The sequence below is a fragment of the Glycine max genome, chromosome 11, assembly GCF_000004515.6.
Source record: "Glycine max cultivar Williams 82 chromosome 11, Glycine_max_v4.0, whole genome shotgun sequence".
NCBI classification, from domain to species: domain Eukaryota; kingdom Viridiplantae; phylum Streptophyta; class Magnoliopsida; order Fabales; family Fabaceae; genus Glycine; species Glycine max.
In genome coordinates this window covers 3,882,228-3,907,040 of record NC_038247.2, presented here as the reverse complement: position 1 = coordinate 3,907,040, position 24,813 = coordinate 3,882,228, and the positions used below count along the sequence as shown (strand labels likewise).

General features: G+C 32.2%; 3 protein-coding genes and 2 pseudogenes across 4 annotated transcripts; 2 read left to right on the top strand and 3 right to left on the bottom strand.

Annotated features, from left to right (window-relative positions):
* Nucleotides 1–2,219: 2,219 nt before the first annotated feature.
* On the top strand, nucleotides 2,220–3,769 carry MYB50 (MYB transcription factor MYB50). Its single transcript, NM_001251158.2, has one exon. The coding sequence runs from the start codon at nucleotides 2,308–2,310 to the stop codon at nucleotides 3,199–3,201; it is 894 nt and encodes a 297-aa protein (NP_001238087.1). The 5' UTR covers nucleotides 2,220–2,307; the 3' UTR covers nucleotides 3,202–3,769.
* Nucleotides 3,770–13,194: 9,425 nt separating this feature from the next.
* LOC100805584 (uncharacterized) lies at nucleotides 13,195–14,556 on the top strand. 2 transcript variants are annotated; one of them, XM_003538755.5, is made up of 4 exons: nucleotides 13,195–13,729; nucleotides 13,819–13,917; nucleotides 14,078–14,221; nucleotides 14,345–14,556. In XM_003538755.5, the coding sequence occupies exons 1-4, from the start codon at nucleotides 13,505–13,507 to the stop codon at nucleotides 14,399–14,401; spliced, it is 525 nt and encodes a 174-aa protein (XP_003538803.1). In that variant the 5' UTR covers nucleotides 13,195–13,504; the 3' UTR covers nucleotides 14,402–14,556. The 2 variants fall into 2 exon arrangements, with proteins under 2 accessions (XP_003538803.1, XP_006590645.1); XM_006590582.4 differs by having other exon boundaries at nucleotides 13,219–13,729; nucleotides 14,336–14,556.
* A 1,089-nt stretch (nucleotides 14,557–15,645) lies between these two features.
* On the bottom strand, nucleotides 15,646–16,384 carry LOC100805044 (cytochrome P450 81Q32-like; annotated as a pseudogene).
* Nucleotides 16,385–16,497: 113 nt separating this feature from the next.
* On the bottom strand, nucleotides 16,498–17,481 carry LOC112997647 (cytochrome P450 81E8-like; annotated as a pseudogene).
* A 1,555-nt stretch (nucleotides 17,482–19,036) lies between these two features.
* LOC100804509 (cytochrome P450 81E8) lies at nucleotides 19,037–21,067 on the bottom strand. Its single transcript, XM_006590580.4, has 2 exons — nucleotides 20,105–21,067; nucleotides 19,037–19,786 (listed from the first exon to the last, which is right to left on the bottom strand). The coding sequence occupies exons 1-2, from the start codon at nucleotides 20,987–20,989 to the stop codon at nucleotides 19,181–19,183; spliced, it is 1,491 nt and encodes a 496-aa protein (XP_006590643.1). The 5' UTR covers nucleotides 20,990–21,067; the 3' UTR covers nucleotides 19,037–19,180.
* Nucleotides 21,068–24,813: the final 3,746 nt, after the last annotated feature.

Genomic DNA, 24,813 nt, shown 5'->3' with positions numbered 1-24,813 from the left:
AAACGACAGATTTGGCATACCGTAGTTATTGTTTATTAACTTATGCTATTTCCACATACCACTTATGTACTGTAGTAAATTTGAACTACTCGTATGATTTTTTATGGATTAAGAATTCTACCTGTGTTGTTAGAACATGTACTACTTTATGTATATATATAAAAAAAGAATATGTACTACTTTTGGTTTAGTTTTGCACTTTTGCACTTTTTTTTGTTATTTAACCCCTAGAGCTAATGTTTTTCTTACCTCTTTGTAACTTTTTTTTAATCAACAATACCTCGTAGCTCTATATCCAAGTCAGAATGAAATCCCAATCTTTAACTGAAAGATCCACATATGAAATCACTTATGCCATGGTTTAGATGCCAAAGTTAATGAATTATCAGGTGAACTGATATTTTTATTATGAGGAAAAGTATAGAGTACGAAAGAGTCTTTTTTTGTGTGTGTGTACACGAAAGAGTCATTATTTGTGTGTAGAGTACAATGTAGAGAGACAAATAAAAGAAGAGGACCACGCGGTAGGTAGTATATGTACGACGTACGAGTAACAGAAATGGATACGGATCTGATCATAATAATGATATCTTTCCTTTCCCATTTGAATACCCGATCCTATCCGACAATCTTCTCTCTCGCCCTTTCCCCATACCTTTCTTTAATCCATCCCCCTAATCTTCCACTTTCAGATAATCAATTAATTAACATTTTATAACTGACAAATACGTGGGCTTCATAATATAAAAAACAATTTGCAAAGATTGAAGAAATTTGAATTATACGATTGGAGGGTGAAGGGCAGAATAAGAACTGAGGAAGATGAGAGGAAAGTGGGCAGGCTTGGGGGAGTGTGAGAGAGAACCGGTTCCGTACAAAGATGCAGGTGTTGTTTAAAAGGAGAAAAACGGAAGTGACCGGCACGTGTGAGTGAGGGTAGGCCGTTATAGGATGATATGGTGGTGGGGGTAGCAGGTATAGAATACAGGCTGGACTGACAGAAAAGCAGTAATGATTCGCCTTCTGATTCGGCGACCAATCTTGTCGTTTTTGGCCAGCTCAGCCTACCGGTGGGGCCCTGTTACTATTTTCCCAAGAAAAGGACGAAACTTAAAAATCCCACACCAAATGCTCTACAGCCTGGAGTCCTCAGTCAAACTGAAACCAAAGCAGAAGGAACCTCACCCAACTCCAACCCAACCGTTATCATCGTTATCTCATCCTTTTCTTTCTTTCTCTTTAAAATGTAAATTATGTCTCTCTCTCTGGATATTATTAACTTCTAAAACCCTTCTATTCACATAACTTTTCTACCTTCTCCTTTCGTCGGTGAAATTATGTCTCTCACTTACAGCAAAATTAGTTTTAAGAAATAAACGGAAAACATAGGGTACCTGTAAAATCTGATTTCGGATATTTTAACCGGGATATTAATCTCTTTTTTTAAAAAAAAGGAATATTAATCTGATTTGGGGAGTATTAGGCTATATTTTATTATACATGATATCATGTGATGTCTAAAAAAAACCCTCAAAAGAATGTCTTGAGGTGTTGTAATAATAAGGTCTTTGAGTATTCACAAAAAAAAAAAAAAGGTTCTGAGCGGTTAATTAGGTACCATACATAATAAAATATGAAAGTAATTGATACGGGCAGTATATATTTGAGTTTTTAAAATAAATTTTAATTTGAGTCTTTTATAAATAAAAAAGGTTATTTATTTATATTTATATAAGTTATAGAAAAGACAGATAAAAATAGAAAAGGACCATATGATAAAATAAATGAGACAACCAAGAAAAGAAAAAACAATGCAATAAAAGAAGTGAAAATGGTTAGAGGTGAAGGACTCGCCTCCCCAGGCAAAGGTGGAAGGTATAATTAAGTGGAGCGTTGTGTGTGCAATAGACGCGCTCATGGAGTTGCATGGGGAAATAATTTGCGTGTGTTTTTTAATTGAGTTTCTTTGGATGGTAAACTTTGATTAAAAAAAAAAAAACAGAAGAAAGGTGGTGAGTTGTGTAAATGGGAGCAGCTGAGAAGTGACGCGTGTCCTATGACAGCTGTATCCCAAATCCCAAGCCAACCGCTTCCCTGGAAGAAGCGGTACCGATTGCCCATAACGCTCGCTGACAACTCCAAAACCTAACTTGCCAAACCGGTATCCACTCCCCCACTCCCTCTCACATATAAGCGACCAAACCATTGCAATGCTCCACACCACTACGCCACAGGAGTCGCCTCGTGTTTCCGTTTCCGTTTCAATTTCCTCTCACAGGCTTTAACCTTACCAGCTCGAGATAAGACATGGACCGGATCAAAGGCCCATGGAGTCCGGAGGAGGACGAGGCTCTGCAGAAGCTGGTGGAGAAACACGGGCCCAGGAACTGGTCTCTGATCAGCAAGTCCATCCCGGGCCGGTCCGGCAAGTCCTGCAGGCTCCGGTGGTGCAACCAGCTGTCCCCCCAGGTGGAGCACCGGGCCTTCACGGCCGAAGAGGACGACACCATAATCCGGGCCCATGCCCGCTTCGGCAACAAGTGGGCCACCATAGCCCGCCTCCTCCACGGCAGAACCGACAACGCTATCAAAAACCACTGGAACTCCACCTTGAAGCGCAAGTGCTCTTCAACCATGATCGACGACAACACCCAACCGCTGAAAAGATCCGTGAGTGCCGGCGCGGCTATTCCAGTCTCTACTGGACTCTACATGAACCCGCCCACACCGGGTAGTCCCTCCGGATCCGATGTGAGCGAGTCCAGCTTACCGGTTGCATCCTCTTCGCACGTGTTCCGTCCCGTGCCTAGAACTGTCAAGGTTCTACCACCCGTAGAAACCACGTCGTCCTCCAATGACCCTCCAACTTCACTTTCTCTATCACTCCCCGGTGTTGGTGTTGTTGACTCATCCGAAGTCTCCAATCGGACAACTGAGCCGATTCATTTTACACCGCCAATGCCACATCGGTCGAATACTATGCCTTTGCTGCCAATGATGACGTCGGTTTCAGCGACGGTGATGGCGCCGTTTAATTTTAGCGCAGAGTTTCGGTCGGTGATGCAGGAAATGATAAGGAAGGAGGTGAGGAGTTATATAGAGTTGCACAATCAGAATGGGATGTGTTTTCAGGCTGCGGTGAATGATGGGTTTAGGAACGCTTCCGTCAAGCGTATTGGAATTAGCAGGGTTGATTCGTAAATAGTATCATCGGAGAAAAGAATGTTCATTTGCTCCTCCTAATGGGAAAAAAATAAGAAGAATCTGTTTTTTTCCCTGTTCTTTTTTATTTTTAATCAATGTTTTTAGGCAATAATTATGGTTAATGTACAGTGAGACATAACTCGATCGATCCGAAGGAGAATGGTAATCGGAAGAAAGAGGGAGATAGATAGGTGTTATTACCCATTAGATAAAATCTGAAATCTATGTTGTAACTTTTTTTTTTTTTTTAATCCTCTCTTGGTCATGTTCTCCAGTGAAAACAAAAAGAAAATACAATTTTATATTAAACAAAATCTTCTATTTTCTTGCTTTCAAAACATATATTTCAATCTGGAATTGGTTCGGATTAAAAGAAATTTAGGCTCATGATGTTTGACGCGGCAGGGTAACCGAGTAGCAGGATTTGAAAGTAGATAAAAATAGTTTAGTGAAGGGAATATTACTGAATCGATGCTGGTTTCAGTTTTGATGCAGTTCCCGTGTCGGGACCCAAAATAGTCAGATTGAATTATAGTGTTTTTATTGGTTGAATGAGTAAAATTTGAACAAATACAAATATAAAACTGGTGAAGACAAGAATAGCCGGTAATCCCTTGTTATGCTCTGATTATTAAAGATAAAAAGTGATGGTTCAGCAAGGAACAACAGTTTAGTAGAGCGTGGCCCCCATGTGTTTTTGAGAGATAAGATTGAGTTGCTGGTACAGTGCTTAGAACAGCCAGAGAATAAATCTTTCTCATGCATCAAGCGTTGAAAAATTGGGTAATAAAGCTCATGATTGCTTTCTTTCAAATGTATTATTAGTTTAAGACTCGTTGTAACGGAAGGAATTATAAAATTCAAGTGGCCCAGGAACAGAAACAAATAAATTATAACGGTTTCGAAGAATGTAGAAGCTGGGCCAGTATCTTCAGTCCATATTCAAAGTATAAACAATTGCTGAGGCCATTCTAAACCACTAGTTTCTTTCATGATTTGCAATTCCTTTGATATTTTTTCCATTTTAAAATTCAAACAAATTAATGACATTGATATCCAATTTAGTGTAAAATTCATATGTCCATTGCCGTCTAAAAAGATCGTGACACAGGAAAAGAGTGAAGTTGACTCTCCCAAACCATGAACAAAGTACGGGTAGATAATCCAATTGTTCAACGTCATGGCATCACAGTTAATTAACCTCCAAGGTAAACCTTTGGTTTTCCTTACACTCGCTCCCTATTTGGAGATAATATTTCCCTTTTTGGGATGACAGATATTAAAGTTTGTATTTGTTGCCAAAAACACACTAATGTACCATCTAAGTCGCAAATTAACTTATGTCAGATTATTTTAACTTAAATAGTAATTTCGTGTTTGAATTATCAGTATGTAATTGTTTAAAATACTAAAAAGAGAGTTTTATTAATTACTGATAAGAAAATTTTATTGACTACGATAATTTTACTAGCTCTAATAAGAGAATGGTGTATAGAGTAAACACAACAAAGTCAAATTTAAAAATTAAAGAATTGAGTGTATGTTTGGATTAAATTTGAGAGGGTTTGAAAGTATTTTTATTTTAGAAGTAACAAATTTTTTCTTCTCAATTTAAGCATTGGGTCTTACAATTTTGTATTGAAATTTGAATAATTATTTGAGTAACTTTAAACTAAACGTAGACTAAGTTACCAACCATCATGTGTTCAGAAAAAAAGAAAGTAATTCTGCATTATGTAACAGAATACTCTCCCTAAGCAATGGAATTTCGGTAGTGATTTAGAATAATAACATCTAAAGGCTAATCAAGATCAATGTTTGTGGGACTACAAACTTAAAATTCAACCTGTTAGGATTGGTCTAGTAATAGGGTTAGAATAGATGTTTGAGGACTTAATTTTGATCTCGTCACTGTACGCACACAAAAAAATTAAAACTAAAAAATATATTATTAATATACTTAAAATTAATGTAATTTTTAATAAAAAAATATTATTAATATATTATTTTATCCATTAATAAAAATATAATTAGTTAGATTCAATACTTTACTTAAAGAAATTGCTAATTTTTCTAAAATGATTAAATGTTTCCGCTTTAATTCTCACGTGCCAAAATCTTAGGTGGGACTGTTTATTGATTTGGATTAATCCACAAGCAAAATCAAATCAAGTTTTCTTTTTGACAGTAAACCAAATCAATTATATGTAGTATTGGCTTATGATTGTTACTCTAATATATTGAAATTTTTTATAAAACGTCATCAATTTTTTTACTGTTGAAGTATTGGCTTGTGACTATTCTTATTGATCAATCTTATTCCACGTTCCTTTTTCCTTTTTTTCTCAATCGACTGAGCTAGTCTTTGATTTTATAAATTTTTTTCTTTTACCTGAGCATCTATAAAAAAATGTCTTAATTTTATATCTCATTAAATTACTTTTAATTAAAATCTTATTGAAAATGCTGTTTGAAAAAATATACATATTTTCCCAATAAAGCTTAAATAAGTATTAATCTCTGTGATTTTTTAAAATTTGATTTTAATTCATTGAAAGTTTTCTTTTTGGATTCCTAATCTTTTACTGAGTGATGCCAAATAGACGTTTTGAAGCTTGAAACGTGTTAGTAATATGAAACTTGAGTATTGTAACACGTTTTGAAGCCAAAAAGATGTCACAACTCAATCGAAGTTTCTAAATTTCCGTCGATGCAACAAATTGTGTAGTAAAGCACCTCTTTACATAATAAATTGTTGGGATTTATCAGGACCTCTTCTTTTAAAAGTAGAAAGGAGAGGATCCAAAATCCTTTTAAAAAAACTACCGAGATAAGAATGTAATAGACTTATCTAAAATTAAGCAACTTGCAAATAATACTTTTAAGAGTAAATGAATTTTTTTGAAGCTTATATAAGTCGCTTATATAAATAAATTTCACCAAGATTATTCAGAAACTAGAAGAAAAATTCAGTTAAAATGAGGATTTTTGTGCAGAAAAAAACAAATAGAACCTACTAAAAAGAGTTAAGAGCTTGAGTTAAATTTTAGACTTTTTTAGTTCTATATTAGAGTAAAAGTTAGCCAGTATTTATATATCTGACTAGATAATAAAGAAACTCAAATAATCTACCTAAAAAAAAACTAAAACTACATATAGTCACGGGAAATAGAAATTCCACTAAAAAAACAAGAGCAAACAGAAAGAGGAGTGGAGGAGATCTGAACCGCCAAAATGAAAATTTAGTAAAAAAAAAAAAGTAAACTGTAAATCGGAAGGGGAGTATGAAAATGAAAAGTATGTTTGTGGTCGTGCAAGGCAGTATCTTTGTTAATTAAACAAGTTTTTAGTTTTTATTATGTATTTTTAATTAAACTTAGTAAAATATACACCAAGAAATACATTTCCAATGTTTTTTTAGAAGTGTCAAATATCAGGAGTGTCTTTGTTAAAAAATATTTTTCTTAAAAGCTGAGGGGTTTTAATAGCAATTTGGAAGTGCGAGTAGAGATGCCCTTAGTAATTGTTCTATATCCTAATGTCTATTTTGACTTGGGCTTGGCCCGTATTTGAGTGATAACCCCTAAGTTCAACCCCCATGAAATCAAACCCCCAAAGAAAGTCTCATGAGAAAAGCACCTATTCGTGACCCAACGGCAAAATTTGTAAATTAGGGAGACCGATTTGGATCCAGTTGATTTTTCAACTGCACAAAATTTAATTTCACATTTTATAATTAAAATTTAATAAACATAAATAAGATGGAAATATATTAAATTATTGGATTATAATTGCACGACCTAGAGTTTTTCAAACGCAGAGGATCCTATTCCTACTAGGGAGACCATATCATTATATATTGCTATCCATGCCATATTTTTATTTAATTAGAATATATTAAAGCAGTAAAAAATGAAGATTCTTCTTAATCTAATCCTATTCACGTGACATTTTATTTTATTTTACGTCAAAATTAAATAATTTTGTTTATTTTAAATAATCAAAATATTCCATTTTATATTAAACAATAAGCAAATAATTATACGATTCTTATTTATCTGTATATAAATGCATATGCAATTATAGATGAATAAATACCAGGCTAAATAACTAAATTTAAGTGCGGAAGCAAATGTGTCGATATTTGTTAAGAGTTTAGTTTTGATAAAATATTTGTGTAAAACTTCTACACGATCAACGAATTAAAAATTATTTATGTATATTTTTAAATATAATTATTACAAAATTAAGAAATATTATTATATATAATAATTTAAGATTAAATATACTTTTGTAATAATATAAAAAAATCTATTGTAAGTTAATTCATTATAAATAGAATTATTTATTAAAGCCAATACTGCTTTGTATTTCTGTATTCATTTATGAAAATATATTTTCACAAAGGTGTTTTCTTACATCTACATATTTTCGAGCACAATAAAAAAATAAAAGTTACATAACTTTTTAAAAATTCTTTTATTCATTTTAATTTAAATAATTTTTTGAAAATATTAAATCACCCATCTCATTAAAAAAGATTACTAAATTGTCACGATTCAAACATTCTAAAATAGGGTTCTCACAATAACCAAAGAAGCAAGGAACAAATAAATCTCTATCACTGATAACCCTTTTTTTTATGATCTATAAAAATTAAAGATTTCAAGTTGTCATAGTTCAAACATTTTAAAATTAGGAAGTTTTTGCGATGACCAAACAAAAAGTAAAATCAACATAGCTATATTTTACAATTCATTTTTGAGAAAATATTTATTTTAGTAAGATAATAGTTAAAATGTTTTATTTGATTTTTTTGTACGAAAATTAAGACAAATTTTAAAATTTATTTATTCATAGTATAGGTTCGGATAAGTTTTGTTGTAATAATATTTTTTTTTTATAAATTTAAAATTTTTAAACAGTTACATTCCCATTATTCAGATTAAAGATCGTTGGTGCTGTAGAAAAAAAAACAACTAAAGATCATTATTTAAGTTAAAATAATTTTGTATGAATTAATCCATATAGTTAGTGATATATATATATATATAAAATAAACTTTAACACGTGTATTAATTTTGAATTTAATTTTAACTTATACAACGCTATTTATTTTTTATTGATTGCTATTATTTTATTAAACTACTCTAATTGATGGGTGCATTTAATAATATATTAAATATGACAAATTCTTTTTTTACAGGAAAAATACGATAAATGCTAACGAGTGCGAATTAAGAAGTTCAAAGCAAAAAAAAAAATCATTAGTAATTTTTTTACTGTAATTTCCAATACATTCTTAATATGAATTTTAATAATAATAAGTACACAAGTTAACATGTATTTAATAATCACGTCATTTAATCAATTTGTATAATCTGACCATACATTTTTGTCGCAACAATGAAGATGGTGATGGTGGTAACGATAATCATAATATTGACTGTAACGGTAATTATAGTATTGACAATAACAATGAAAGTCATAATACAATAGCTAATGGTGATGATGATGACTGCAATGATAGTTATAATGATAATAATCACAATTATGATGATGATGAGTCAATTGAAATATTTTAGAAAATGATAATTGATATATTTGTAAATTTCTTATTATTTGATTGATGTTTTAGAGATTTGATAATATGTTAAATTTTTATTTAAAATTTTATACATTTTAAGTTGGATCACTTATGATTATTATTAATTATTTTTTTATTCTCAGGTAAGATAATATTGTTGTCACATTTCTTATCAATCACACTTTTGTCAGTGTGGCTTACGTAGCTGCATGTTCTACCAAAATAAAATTGACACATTTTTTTACCTAATTTTATTTAAATTTTAACAAGAAAAAGAAAAAAGGTTTAACAACTAGTAATATTTCAAATAAGATTGTTTAAGAAGAGTTGAAAGAAAATATACGTGAAACTAAAGATATCAGAATTTAATATTAAAATTTGGGGCCTGAATGAGTCTGCATTAATTTTGGAACCTCTAAAACTCACTTCATAAAAACTTTTTATAAATAAAAAAGTTAAATGTATTTTTGGAATCTATAATATATTGTTTTTCACGTCCTTATAAGAATTTTATGATCTTTGATTTTTTTTCTTTATTATTTTGTTTTGTTTGTGTTTCTAATATATCAATTTTTTTATTTTAGATTCTATAATATTTTATTAAGTTTGAATTAGCTTCTTTAAAAAATAGGACTAAAAGCAAAACAATCTTTATATTACAAGGATAAAAATAAAATAAAAAAATATTATACGGGTCATTTTTTAAAAATATTGTTATAAAGAATAAAACAAAAAAAATATTATAAAATTAAAAATATATTTTTTTAGTTACCATATGTTATTGTTATAAAATATTTATTAACGTCCTAATTGTTTATCTTTACTGAAATCTCTGCATTTAATTATTATTTTTTTCATTCATAAAGTTTCAATCCAAAATATTAAGTGGCAAGTTGAGTTTCATTGAGATTAATGATTTGTTGATAACTAAAAATATGAGTGTTTTTTTACCCCATATTTCTCTTCTTTGTAGACCTTAAAAAACCTCTTAATTTTTTGAAAGCATTACCTTTGCATTCCTTACACATTATAGGAACTCTCTTTTTTGATTATTTGAAAAACATACACTGTATATCCTTATATGGCGGTTATTGCATACGTCAAAAAATAACTGAAAAACATACACCGTGTACACCCTTATAAGGTGGTTATTATAGGAATAGTACGTGCAATCCGGAAAAAGCCTCAAAGGATGTTAGTGTAAGTTATTGAATATATTTAAACCAAAAATATATATCATACTTAAAAAAAAAAATCACACTTAAATATTGAAAGACATGAGAGCCGGTGAAATTTGATCTACAACTTGGCATCCACGTGAGAAAAATAACTGAGAATATATCTTGCAATCTTTCTTGATAGTTGGGGAATGTGAACCCAAGTACAAATTCTCTGCTTACTAATGACCCTAGCACAATGATCCCACGTTCACTTTTGCATCTGGTACTCACTTAGTCACTTTCCACCCTAAACATTTGCACTAAAATCTTGGAACGCAAGATCCTCCTTGTTTCCCAGACAAGTAGAAATATTCTCCGGTCAAATTTTAGATATTGTCAAAGGTTTAAGTTAGGGGCACCGGAGACTTATATAATAGTCCAAACAAAGCTTTGAAAAAAGTTTAACTAATTAAAATACATTTTACTTTTTTTTCTATCTCATTCTTCTTGTTATTAACATTACATCACACGGTCCATTTAATTAATTATTTGTCTGTTTTCTTTTCCTATCTCTTCTTGAATATCTACACCTCTTGAATGTTATTTTTCCTTTTCTATTCAAAAACTCTTCATCCACCCAAACATCCCTTAATAGGTCCCACCCCAACAAAGCCCTCAACCGTTCATTAAGTGAAAACGTAAAGACCGTTGGTTTGGCTTGGTCGTTCGAGATGCCAAAAGTAATCTTTTGGGCCCCACGGGCTCTTTATTTGGGTATAAACACGCATGACACTTACGAAGAGGGTTGAAGGCAACAGAAGAAGAATATGAAACGCTCTATTTCACTTGTAGTGGTCCTCATGGTTTTGGCTGTGACAATGCCAAGCCTTGTAAATTGTAGAGTCCTTGCATCACAAGAAAAAGCCATTCATGAACCCGTGAAAGAGAAGACCAGCACTGAGGATAATATAAGCACCCGAGTTTTGATTAGTAGCAAAGTCAACACCATGTCTTCAGGGCCAAGCAGAAGAGGTTCAGGTCATTAACATTATGTGTTTCATTTGATGATTGCTACTGTTAATTTCTTTACCCGTTTACATATAACAGATCAGCTTGTACATATAAATGATGAAAATTGTGTAAAACTGTAAATTTTTCTGTATGATATTTAGATGTTGATATTTTCTTAGAGCAAAAATATGAATTACCCTCGATTCTCTTTTTGCACATAAAATAACTTGTAAGCTTGGAATAATTGTGTACGTAGATGGACCAAATGAGGTGCTTTATGTACTCATCATACCGTATGCATGGTATAAGTGTATAACGTCCGGAACAGGACTAAGATAGTTGTTTATGTGACTCAATATGCGTAAGTTCCATTAAAGAATAAGCGCATCAATTATATAAGAAGAAGAAGAAGAAGAAGCGCTTTACAAGTCTTCACTTATAACGGAACAAGGAATTAATACGAATGACCAACTTGATCACCATTTAAATATCTAGTGATCATATATAAGTCTCCACATATATAACCCTAACAACCTTACTATATAGTTTGGCTCAATTCTTGCGGGGGACGTGTCAAATGGAAAATAAAATATTGGAATGCTTTCTTTTCATTTTCTCCATCCCTATTAATTAATTTGTTTATTGTAATTGTCAAAGTCAAGTAAATGGGTAATGAGCCCTTATAGATACGCGTTTTCATTTCAAAAGAACATATCTTATTATACATTTATAGTTTACCTTTGTGATAATTATGACTTCATCATTATTTATTATTTTAAAATTTTAAAATTAATCATTATTTTTATTATTTTACTTTAAGATTTTCCTCCCTTAAATCTCCACAGTATATTATTCTAAACTTTTATATCAAAAAATTTCTTTAAATTAAAATCTTATTTATTTATACTTTTTAATTAATTCCATTTAAACTGTCATAAAATAATTCAATTTGCTCGTTTGTTCTTGCAAAGGATTCCCCGTTCAGCCAAGTTTATTTGCTCCCTTGGAAAGCAAAAGATTTGTATGAATGGCTTATCTCAGACATAGTACACTTCAAGAAAGACTAGCCAAACAAATAGACAGCAGAGTTTTTGGTCAAATGAAAGATAATATGATGTGATAGTAAATTAAAAGAGAAATAGAAAAAAAAAATGAGAATTGATGATATATAGTAGAGAGTTTTAAAAAAAAATGGAGTGTGTAAAAGTCATTGTTCAATTGAATATGCCTTAAACAACTAGTGACATGTGATTGCTGATCGAGAGACTTGTTCTTGAAAGGCCAAAGTCAGCAACTCTATCCACGCTGTTTTCATCAAGCACTGTATTTAAGGAGTTTACATCGCGGTGAGTGATGCTCCCACAGGATCCTTTATGAAGTTAATAAACCAATACCTTTAGCAGTAGCAGCTCCAATGCAAATTTCAAGCCTCTGCGTCCAAGTACGTCTTAGCACTCAGCAGTGTTTTTTTTTTTTTGGTGAATACTCAGCAGCAGTGTTGTTTGGCAAAACATTGTGTGATTTTTTGATATTTCCTCACTAAAAAAAATCATCCAAACTGCTGCAGGGCACATTCTAATGCACTTCTATCGCATAAGAAAGGTCTGGGTTGCTTTGACAAAGGTAATTTTGAGGCAGGAGAAGCATGCTCTAAATTACATATCTAACTCCTTTTAGATTTGCATTCAAATTCATTTGTGCCTAAGTTCATATATGCATACATACTTCAAGAAAGTTTTAAACGACTCATTGTAAATCATAAACTCTGTAGAATTCTCTGCCTTGTTAATCTATGAGTAATAGAAAAGCTCTTCTGCCATAAAACATTCTTGCCCATTTTTTTTTTAATTTACCACTTTATTTATTTACTTTCTGTCATTAACTTTCATTTATTTCTTTTATATTTTTCTTAAATTTTTAATATTCACAATATTTCAAATTTCATTTTTATATAGCTACTTTATAAGATTTTAAAATAAATAAATATCAACGGGGCATTAATTTTCAATAAATCAGAAAATAATATTTCATAGCATATTAATTTGAAGAAGAAGAAGAAAAAAAAAACAAAATTGAACCATATCACGTTTGTTGGTAAATCGTAACTTTGGAGAATGAAGAGCATTGATAAATTACAGCCGGGATTCATGAAAGGCAACTTTTGAAGAGAATAGAGGGATTTATGGCTGAAGATAAAATCATAAAAATATAACTAAAAAAAAAAAAAACTGGGAATTTAATTTAAAATTCTTTTATAAAGAAAATTTGCAATTGCTACCGAATTAACATGACAACACTCATGTATGTCATGTGTCCTCCTGTAAGAGAGCATTTTTGAAGCCCATTTAAAGCATTCTGCTGTAACTATATGATACGAAAACCGCGGTTGCTAGGCTAGGCCAATGGTTTCATTTTCCTGCTATCCATTGTCCTTTCTGCCCCTATCTCTCACTCTCTGCATATATATATATATATATATAAGGCACACTTACCAGCCAATTACGTGTTTCGTTTGGTATATAGAGAGAGAGAGCGAAACGACATGATGGTGGAACAGTTGGCGGTGGCGAAGCCGAGCCGGCCGAGCGACGAGGTGCAAGTGAGGATCGCTAATGAGATCAGAGCCGAATTCGATGCCTTGGAACCAAAGCGACCCATCAAACCCAACAGAAGCGAACCCGACGCCGTTTTGCAACACCCCCCCGACGCCTCCGTCAATAATATACCTGAGCTTCACAAGTTTCGATCCCTTCAATCTCGCTCTCATGTCTCTAACCACTCTCTCCCTCTCAACTATTTCGTTTGTTTAATAAATTATTTTTGCCGTGCAGCTCTGATAACCGTTAAAATTGGCAGGCTATAATTTCATCGGCGGGGATTGTGGATGCACATGATGAGTTTGTGGAGACGCAGTACTATAAAGAATTGGCAGCGATTGACAAACAGCATCACACGGTTCGAGATCAATCCCTATCTGGATCCGCTTTTTTTTTAAGCTTCTTTTTATCATTAAATTGAATCAAATTAAACTATGGGAGTTTCATTTTGTGCTTCTTTTTTTTTTCTAATTCTTTTGCGGTTCTGTTTTTTGGGTTTGTGTTTCGACGTTGAACAGACAGGGAGTGGGTTCATAAAGGCGGTGAGAGAAGGAGGGGAAGGTGGATATGAGATTCATGTTAATGCTGCTGAAACCCAACCCAGAGGCTATAAAAGCAACCCTGCCACCAACGACTGGGTTCCTAACTCTGAGGAATATCAGGTAGAGAGAGAGAGAGAGATTTTAGTAGATACATATATATATACACACACACATTATGTATGGAGTGTAGCATGATGTTAAACTAAATAGCCTTATGGCTTTTTGTGTTGCAAGTTTTGACAGGTTTTCGTCTCGTCCAAGCCAAATAGGAGGAGAGTACTTGATGATATTGCTAGGTGAAAATTTATCTTATTATACCAGCTTTTCTTATTTGGTCTTTACAGAAGATGGGGTGGTACAACTGTTGTTGTACACTGTAATACTGTAGTCTAGAAGAGAAAGGAGTTTCAGAATGCTACAATTTCCCGTTATATGATTGCCTTTTGAACACCTAACCCAAGTCACTTTTCTTCTACATTGTTCAATTCCATTTTCAACACTTCTGTATGGTTAAGGAATCGGTTGGATAACTTCTTTCATTCAAGCACCACCAATATACACGCAATATATATATGAGAAGAATATGACTATCACTATCATGAAAATAATATTTTACTTAAAGAACATGAGAATAATTAATCAATTAAAATTAAAAATAATAAATAATTGAGATTAAAATATTTAAAATTTTAAATTAAAATTTAATATATAAAAAATATTAATTATTATTATCTAAAATATCTTAATTAATTCATCATTGTCGCGACTATCACTGTTATTATCATCACCATTGTTACAGCTATGATATTCTTCAACGTTGTTATCGCGGCTACCACCATAACCACCATTGTAATTTTCACCATGATTTTACACTATTACCATCATTGTCATCAATTGTTACCACCTCCAACACTACGACCGCATCACCGTTGACACCACCACCATTGTCCATGACCTTCGTCATCATCGTTGTCACTACTATAACCACAGTTGCAGTCACCATATGAGTGTGCTCGTCACCGGCCATCACCATCATTAACTGTCACCATTGTCGTCATCAACTGCCACCTGTATCGTCAGTGAAGGTGCTAACAATCATGGTAATGTATTAATAATAATTGATATATTTTAAAAAATAATTTATTTGATGAATCTTTTAAGGATTGAATGATTATATTAAATTTTAATTTAATTTTTTGAATATTTTAATCTCAACCGCCTATTATTTTAAATCATAATTTAACATCTGTAATTAATTATTCTCATTTTACATAAAAAAATATTCTCATGTAAGCCTTATTTTATATATTGAAACAATCAGTCGATGTCTATATTTTTTTGAGTTAGAGAGAGAGCCTTCTACACATCTATGTCAAACTAACAAAACAACATATCACTGTTTTGTATTAAACAATCACATAATTTTTTTAAATCGCAATCCTTACAATTGAAATTAATGATAACGTATTCTCTACTAACTGATTTTTTTGGGTGCAAATCTACTAACTGATTTGCTTTGCATAATATATTATCCATAAAAAAAATTCACAAGTCTCTTTTATTAACCTGTCACATGCACACTAAAAAAACTTGTGAGTTTCTGAAGTATAAATAAACAAGTTGTCATACTCATAGTGCTACTAATTAATTAAACATAATCATTTGAACGTGGACAGTTGAAAGAAACTCAAAAAATCTTGTTGATGATTGGACGAGCTTTGCATTGGGCCTCCAATGGAATGACCTTGGGAAGTTCCCCGTCCTTCAGCCAAGTCAACTTCTTCCTCGTCAATCCTTTTCCACTCAAAAGCATTGAATCAACGAAACTAAAGTCAATCCCAAAGTTCTTGGAGCCATGCCTCCACCAGGACACGCCCTCCTCCCCAACCCAAAAGGCATTAGCTTGTGGGTATCAATTGGACCATTCTCAAACCTCTCAGGCTTAAAACACTTTGGGTCAGTCCTCAACTCTGGGTCCCCATGAATAGTCCACGCATTCACAAATAATATCGTGTTACGTGCCACGCCAAAACCTCTCACCGTGCAATCTTCCGAGGAGAAATGGGGCTGCAGCAACGGCGCTGGTGGATGCAATCTTAGAGTCTCGCTAATTAAATTCTGAAGGTACTGTAATTTGATAATATCGGCTTCTTCTATCAAACGCTCTTGCCCAATTTAGGTCTCCAATTCAACCCTTGCTTTGTCCATTACTTCTGGATTGTTCAACAAATTTGACATCGCCCACTCTAATGTTATAGCGGAAGTCTCTGTTCCAGTCACAATAAATACTAATATATATATATATATATATATATATATATATATATATATATATATATATATATATATATCTTGATTTTTATTTACAATCAAACGTGTTGGAGTGAATTCCCATGAGTAAAAATTAGAAAGTTGATTATCATATAAAAATAAAGTTGAATTTTAAAATTTTGAGTTAAATTATGTCAAATTTGGATAGAAATAGTTTAATCCCCTCCATTTCTCAACCAAATGTTACGTATCCTGCAAACGAATAAAATTAACTCCATACCATAATAAGGCCTTTGATTTTGATAATTTCGTCAGTGTAATGCTCAGGCTATGAGTCTTGTAACGAAAGCAGATGGTCTACCATGGTAGTATTTGAATTTTCGTTCTTATTCCGATGCTCGTTAATGAGCCCTTGAAACAACGCGTCCTCTTCTCCCCAGTTTTTCGTAGCTTCTTGCGGCCACCACCCAAATCTAACCATCTCAAAAACCGGTACGAAATCTCCGAGGTTCGATCCCAAACCGAACTGCGCCATCTCATTCATGATGTCTCTAAACTTGTTAGCCTCCTCAGCGATGGTCCCTTCGTTTTCCTCGCCGTAATAGCGTTTAACGCACACCATTCTCATGATAATGTTAAACGTCAGATCCTCGAGCATAGACCTGAACTCCACTTTTGTTAAGTCTTTTTTATTATTAGAAGCCATAGCCAGGTTTCGGAGTAGCTTGAGTGTCTCGTCGTTTCGGATTTCCAAAAAGAAGTTGAGGCGGTGAGTGGAGAGGATCTCGAGTCGCAGATTGCGCCAATGGTCGCCGTAGGATGCTGCTAAGAGCATGGTGTTGTTCTAGCCGAGATACTTGGTCTGGATGGAGGGGAAACGGTTCGCGAAAACGATGTCGTTTTTGGTGCCGCGGATGCGGAGGGAGAAAATAGGGCCATGTTTCTGCGAGAGGGCGTGAAGGGTGCGGGGAATTGGCGGTTTCAGCTGGTGGAGGTTGCCGAGACGCTGGACTCGGTGATGGGTTTTTAAATCTTTTTCTGAAAAATAACAATTTTAGAGTGATAAGAAAAATAAGGAGGAGAAATATGTTGATAATGATGTCTTTCATGTTTTGAGGCAGACGATGGGATTCAATACAAATCTAATCTCCAATATGTGTGTATAGTCTCTCAATATTATTCCAATCCTGATCGAACAGCCCAGAATGTTATTCCAATATCCATTTCTGCGAATATAATATTCTAACTTAGAAAAGTAAAAATACTACTTCTTCTTTGACTTTAACTTTGAACATACATAATATGCATATGTGTATATAGTTTCTCAATATTATTCTAATCCTGGTCGAACAACCCAGAATGTTATTCCAATATCCTTGGCTTCGAATAATATTCTAACTTAGAAAAGTAAAAATACTACTTCTTCTTTGACTTTAACTTTGAACATACAAAATATTTTTGTCTACATTTTTCACCTCTTTATATTTTGTCCTCATAATTTATGTAAAAATAATAATTAGAAATCATTTCATATATCAGATAAAATGTAAAATATATAAATTTAAAAATACATTTTAAAAGTGTCAATTTAATTAATAACATATACTTTTAACAGTAATAAAGATATACAAATTAGAAAATATAAAATACGTGGGTTTGAGATTTTAATTTTAAAAAAACTAAAGAACTAATTTGATTAGTAAGATTTATTTAAAATAAATTATAAATATTTCATAGTACCTATTACTTAATATTAATTAGATAAGTTTACTTTTAAAATTAATGTTCGTTTAATTAAATAAAATTTTGATTTGATACTAAAGTTTATCAAATAGGTTTAATTACCGTGTGGTTATTACAACTTTCTCTTTGGTCTCTACTCTATATAGTTTAAAATATCCTATTTCAATCCCTATAGACTATAGTTTTAATTTTTTTTTATCATTTTAATTCTCACAACCAAATTTCAACTAATACAATTAAAAAGGTACATGAATGAAATTAAAAAAAAAATAGCTTTAAGTGTAATTAAACGTTGTCATATTTTGACTAATGTCATTTTTGTTTCTTCAAACGAGGATAATCTAAAATGGCAACAATAAATAAAAGGATAAAATAGAATATAACTCTAGTGATTAAAATAGGATGTTTTAAACTATAGAAGCTAATTTCCTAAAAATAAAAAATAAAAAACTACAGAAGATAAAAAAGAAGACTGTGACACGTTTAGGTAGATGAGTAATAGGCACAACGGCAAAGGACACTAAGAAGGAAGAAGGGACCATGCATGGTGCAATTCTCTTATGGTTGTTGCTTCTCATGCAATCGTTGAAAGGATCCCGTTGGCAGTTCTCATTGTCAGAGTCAGATACGCAGGGGTCCATTTTTATACGATCGATGAACACCAGGAACTTTCTGTTTAGGAATTGTTAGTGGTGCCACTTCTAGTAGGGGGAACACTAGCTAGTATATCTATAATTATAATTCACTTAAATATATATATAGAAATAAGACAAAAACCCCTCTACAGACATCAATCTATAATTACTTGTTTCAAATAATCACATTATATTTTCAAGCTACAAGCATTTTACAAATAAAATGATAATGTATATTCTCTACTAATTAATTTTGTTTAGATAATTTGTTGTCTATAGAGAAATCTACACGAATATCTTTTATTAAAGCATATACTCACTAAAGAATCACATTGTAAATTTAAGAATTATAACAAATAAAAATCGCTGTAAGGCTACTAATTTAATGTGATAATTTGAACGTCGACCAAAGTTCAAACTTGCAAGAAATTTAGAAAATCTTGCTAATGATCGGACGTGCTTTACATTGGGCATCCAATGGAATGGCCTTGGGCACTATAGTTCCCCCCCCTTCGGTCATATCTACTTTTTCCTCACCAATCCTTTTCCACTCAAAACATTGAATCAACGAACCTAAAGTCAAGCCCAGAGTTCTTTGGGCCATGCCTGCACCAGGACACGCTCTCCTCCCCAATCCAAAAGAGATTAGCTTGTGAGCATCTACTGGTCCATTCTCAAACCTCTCGGGCTTAAAGCTCGTTGGATCAGCCCATATTTTTGGGTCCCTATGAATGGCCCATGCATTCACCATTAACATTGTGTTACGTGGCACGTCATAACTTCCCACGGTGCAGTCTTCAGATGATAAATGCGGCAACAACATTGACAGTGGTGGATGCAATCGCAGAGTCTCGGAGATAATGTTCTGAAGGTACTGTAATTTAGTAACATCTGCTTCCTCTATCAAACGGTCTTGTCCAACTTGAGTGTCCAATTCAACCCTTGCTTTCTCCAACACTTCTGGACTGTTCAGTAAATTGGACATTGCCCACTCTAATGCTACAGCGGAAGTCTCTGTGCCAGCCACATATAACGCCTGCCAATCCAAAATTTAAGGTTAAATTCTGCAGCATTTTTCCAAAATTTCATAACAGCTATGAATTCTATATATTAATATCAATTAATAGACTGTGTGCAGATCAAGAAAAAAATATAAGCAATCTTGATTTATCAAATGTCTCTGTATGCTCCCAAGTAATTTCAGTACTAATATTCAAATTAAGTTCCTTTTAATTAGAAGAATAATAAATATTCCACACCAACATCGTGGATAAAAAAATAAATTGTAATGATGGCTCGAACAAGCTAATAATTTTTCATGAATCAGTGCAAATTAAGAAAATTAAAAACTCACCATTATAAGGCCCTTGATAGTTTGGTCAGTATAATACTCTGGCTGTGACTCTTGTGAGGAAAGCAGATGGCCGATCATGGTATTTGAACTTTCCTTCTTATTCCGATGCTCATCAATGAGTCCTTGGAAGAACGCGTCTAGCTTCTCTCCAACCTTTCGTAACTTTTTGCGACTACTAAACAATCTGAAAAGCGGCACAAAATCTGCAAGGTTGGACCCCAACCCAAACTGCGATATCTCATTCATGATCTCTCTAAACCTCTTAGCCTCCTCGGCGTTGGTCCCATCGTATTCCTCGCCGTAGTAGCGTTTGCCACACACCATTTTTATGATAATGTTGAACGTTAACTCCGAAAACATTGGCCTCAGCTCCACTCTCCTGAAGTCTTTATCAGAACCCTTAGCCAGCTTTCGAAGCAACTTCATGGTCTCGTCCTTTCGGACCCCTAAAAAGGAGTTGAGACGGTGGTTGGAGAGAATCTCGAGCGAGCTTATACGACGTAAGTTGCGCCAGTGGTCGCCGTACGATGATGCTGTAATAATGGTGTGGTTGAAGCCGATGTACTTTGTCAATGAAGAGCGAAAACGGTTCGCGAAGATGATGTCGTTTTTGGTGAAACATTCTTCCGCTGCGGATGCGGACGAAACGACGAGGACGGGTTGGGACCCGAACCGCAGAGAGAGGATATTATTAGGGCCATATTTCTGTGAGAGGTCGTACAAGGCTCGGTGAAGTGGCTGTTTCTTCAGCTGATGGAGGTTTCCGATTATTGGAAGAGATGGTGGACTTGGTGCTGGGTTTTTTAACCTTTTTCTGAAGAATAGTAGTTTTAAACTGATGAGAAAAATTAAGAGGTAAAGGATGTTGATAAGGTTGCCTTCCATGTTAAAGTATGATGCAAGTCTGATCGTGATTACAAGTGTATATATATATATGAGCAATGCTATTTTTTCCGAATAACTGTGATACGAAAAAGGAATTAAACCCAGAAAAATCTATAACAATTATTGGGTATTGGTGATTTGAAAAGTAAATAAAAGATGGCGGACAGGAATGAAGACATTTTTTTAAAAAATACTTTTGACTTTTTCATATATTTTTGTTCTTTCATTTGCATATATCAAACGGGAATATAATTAAGACATTTTAAATAATATATGGATATATAATAAGTAAAATAATACATAAATAATAGGAATATAATATTTTGTATACAATCTTTATTAGTATTAATTAAAATTATTCAAAATTATAAATTTGTGTAGGTTTCATTTCTTAATTTGGTGAATTTTCACTTTTAATTTTATAGTTTCTAATATTATTTTAAGTAATAATAATTTATTGTTAAATATTTTTATTGATGTGATACGAAATAAAAAATAAATTGTATGATTGATAATGTAATGACAGCATATGCTACTATCAATAGCAAAAATTTAAAATCAATATTAGTTTACAAGAGTGATAATGAGTTGTATTTTTTAACTTATTAGTTTGAGATTCAAATTCTAATTTTGAGTATGAAAAAGATTACATGAAAAAAAAATCATCTTGTGTGTAGTCACGGTTGTTGAAAAGATCAATTACGCTTTTAGTAGTAAATACTTTTTATTAATATCATGATCAACTAACAAAATACCAAAAATTTAAATTAAAATATATTGATTTTGATTATGTTTTTTCATCCTAATATAATGCTTTATTTTTATTTAAAATGAAAATATTATATTAAAATTAAAATCATTAATTTTATTAATAAAATGATATCATAATTTAATTTTTCAGTACATTTAATTATTATACACTTGCCAAATTTTAGACAAAAATAATTTATTATTCTAAAAAATTTAATTACAAAGTATAAAATATTTTTTTGAATATTTAAACTCAATTAACCTAATCAATCCAACTTATTTATGATTGGATCGAATATATAAAAAAAATTTACACAAATCTGATCCAATCTGCTAATTTTAATTTGGGTTGAATAATAAATTCAGTCAAATGTAATCCGATTAAATTCATAAATACCCCTAACTGACTTAATTAATATTTAATTTGGGTTGAATAATAAATTCTGTCAAATGTAATCCGATTAAATTCATAAATACCCCTAACTGACTTAATTAATATGTCTGATTAATAATATTTTTTGTACTGATTTGTCAAACTCATTAATTAGTATTAATTATATAATTTTAATTCAAAAAAAAAGTTTAATCAAACACTAATCAAAGTGGAAAAAATATTTTGATTTGATACGGAAGTTTAACAAACGTTGATCAGTCAATGTGAGTAAACTCTAGAAGGCTCGAGACAGTGCATTGTTTGCATACCATCATTGAAAATGGATCAGAAAATCCCAGTCAAATAAAACGGTTGTGTTTATATATGAAATTTACAGAAACGTGATTACGTAGACAAATTGTCAAATGTCCATGTCTTGCTTGAAATTTCTACACCATCATTGAAAATGGATCAGAAAATCCCAGTCAAATAAAACGGTTGTGTTTATATATGAAATTTACAGAAACGTGATTACGTAGACAAATTGTCAAATGTCCATGTCTTGCTTGAAATTTCTACACCATCATTGAAAATGGATCAGAAAATCCCAGTCAAATAAAATGCTTGTGTTTTTATATGAATTTTACAAAAACGTGATTACGTAGACAAATTGTCAAATGTCCATGTCTTGCTTGGAATTTCTACATATATAGATGTTCATGGTAAAAAGAAGATTACACGAATTTGACACGTGGAATATGAACATAGGCTTGTTGCCATTTCTATCAAAACATTTAACTTAAAGTTGACACGTGCCATATGAACATCAGCCTTACTTTAGCTTGATTGATTTTACAAATCTAGACAAATACAATAAAAGAATAAAATTTGAAAATTAAGTCAAAACTCAAAAGTATAAAATGTATTTTGCTTATATTCAAATTGTGTATTGCACTTGATCCAATGCATTTACCATTCATCCCATATATAGATAAATGACTAGACATGGTAATAGGTGGAGCGGATATGGACATTGTCTTTCCAATCCCTTATCCCGATCCTCCAACATAGTCTCATCTCCATACCCATCATGTATTGGGTATCCTTGATCCCGTCTCATACACGATTCAAAATAAAAAAATACTTTTTTTGTAAAAAAAAATATTAAAAATTTATTTTTAAAAAAATAAATTGATGGTTAAACATTTATTTTTAACTACTTATATATCAATAAATTTATTATAGCACGTGTGTTTACAAAAATAATTAAAAAAATAATATTAAATTATGTAAAAATTCTAAAATAAAATTAACTAGTAATAAAAATTTTATGTCTTTTGATTAAATTATGTAAACATTCTAAATATTTTAAGTGACGGGACGAGTTCGGTTCGGGGTCGGGGTCGAGACGGGTTTAGTAATCTCATACTTGTACCCGACTTTTGGTTATCATAAAAAAAAATCCGAACCCGAATCCATACCTGATCAACTCGGATATTACCCGTTAAAGTCGAGAGGGATTCATGCGGGTATCCAGAGATACGAGTTTTCTTCCCATGTCGAAAAATAGTGTATTGCAATTAAATTTCTATAATATGCACCCTCTCTCCAAAGAAAATATTTCATATAACTAACTAATTGAAATGTTAAAAAATGAATGATTATATGCCTTGTATCGTCTCTGCATATGATTCACATGGACAAAATCTTCTTTCACATAGTATTAACTTTACTAATTATTATTTTAGGAAATTGCTAAATAAAAATGTTTTATTAGGAATATAGTAATAATATTAAATATTATAACTTTTTTATGTTTTTAGTTCTTTAATCTTTAACCATTATCCCTACAAAAATGGTTGACAGGAGTTGTACTAAGAATATCATATTTCATTTTCTCATAATCGTTTATATGGCCTTGTCAGGGGTAATTTTTTTTTTTAAAAAAAATGGCCACATAACGATTTTATGGCAAATAATCGATTATATGATAATTTTAACATTTAAAATTTGTTTCTTGGAGCGTCAATATGCATGAGAGTCACGAGACAGGAAGAATAGTATTGTAAGTTCATTGCAGCAATGGCAATTTCAACTTTTTTTTTTTCTCGTTTCAAAGTGAAAACACTGCACCCCGTGAGTCCCACGCAAAATTTCAAATATTTCATATGTATTTTCCTACGACCAGACGATTGAAATTTAAAGCTTATGCGCTTTTTTTTTTCTCGTTTCAAAGTGAAAACACTGCACCCCGTGAGTCCTACGTTAAATTTCAAATATTTCATATGTATTTTCCTACTACCAGACGATTGAAATTCAAAGCTTAAGCGCTTTTTCCCCCTCTTCTCTTCTTTTTTCACGGTATTTTTATTGTATCAAACACAACGATAAAAGACCAGAGGAGAGGAAATAAAAGAGAAAAAACACTTAGCAAAGGAGAGCAAGTCAAAGTTATAAATAAATGGAATGCGAGTGTTACAGAACATGCAATCAAAACAAAGAGAAAAGATAAATGGAATAATATGTTTGTTTAATTTTTTGAACGAAGACCTTTGGCTAAAGGTGACAGTACAATGTCGATCATGTATTTGCCAGTGACATTGCAGGTAAAGGTGATGGGGAAGAAAAGGTGTCTTGGTTAAGTGGGCGAAGAAGAAGATTGTGATGAAAAAGGAATAAGGAGTAGAAGAAGTAGAAGAAC

Bases quoted from the DNA above. Each gene is read 5' to 3' on its own strand.
- MYB50 (NM_001251158.2), top strand. From the start codon at position 2,308: ATGGACCGGATCAAAGGCCCATGGAGTCCGGAGGAGGACGAGGCTCTG.
- LOC100805584 (XM_003538755.5), top strand. From the start codon at position 13,505: ATGATGGTGGAACAGTTGGCGGTGGCGAAGCCGAGCCGGCCGAGCGAC. The intron at 13,730-13,818 runs GTCTCTAACCAC...TAAAATTGGCAG, and splicing joins CCCTTCAATCTCGCTCTCAT to GCTATAATTTCATCGGCGGG. The intron at 14,222-14,344 runs GTAGAGAGAGAG...AAGTTTTGACAG, and splicing joins CTAACTCTGAGGAATATCAG to GTTTTCGTCTCGTCCAAGCC.
- LOC100804509 (XM_006590580.4), bottom strand. From the start codon at position 20,989: ATGGAAGGCAACCTTATCAACATCCTTTACCTCTTAATTTTTCTCATC. The intron at 19,787-20,104 runs GTGAGTTTTTAA...TTGGATTGGCAG, and splicing joins CTATCAAGGGCCTTATAATG to GCGTTATATGTGGCTGGCAC.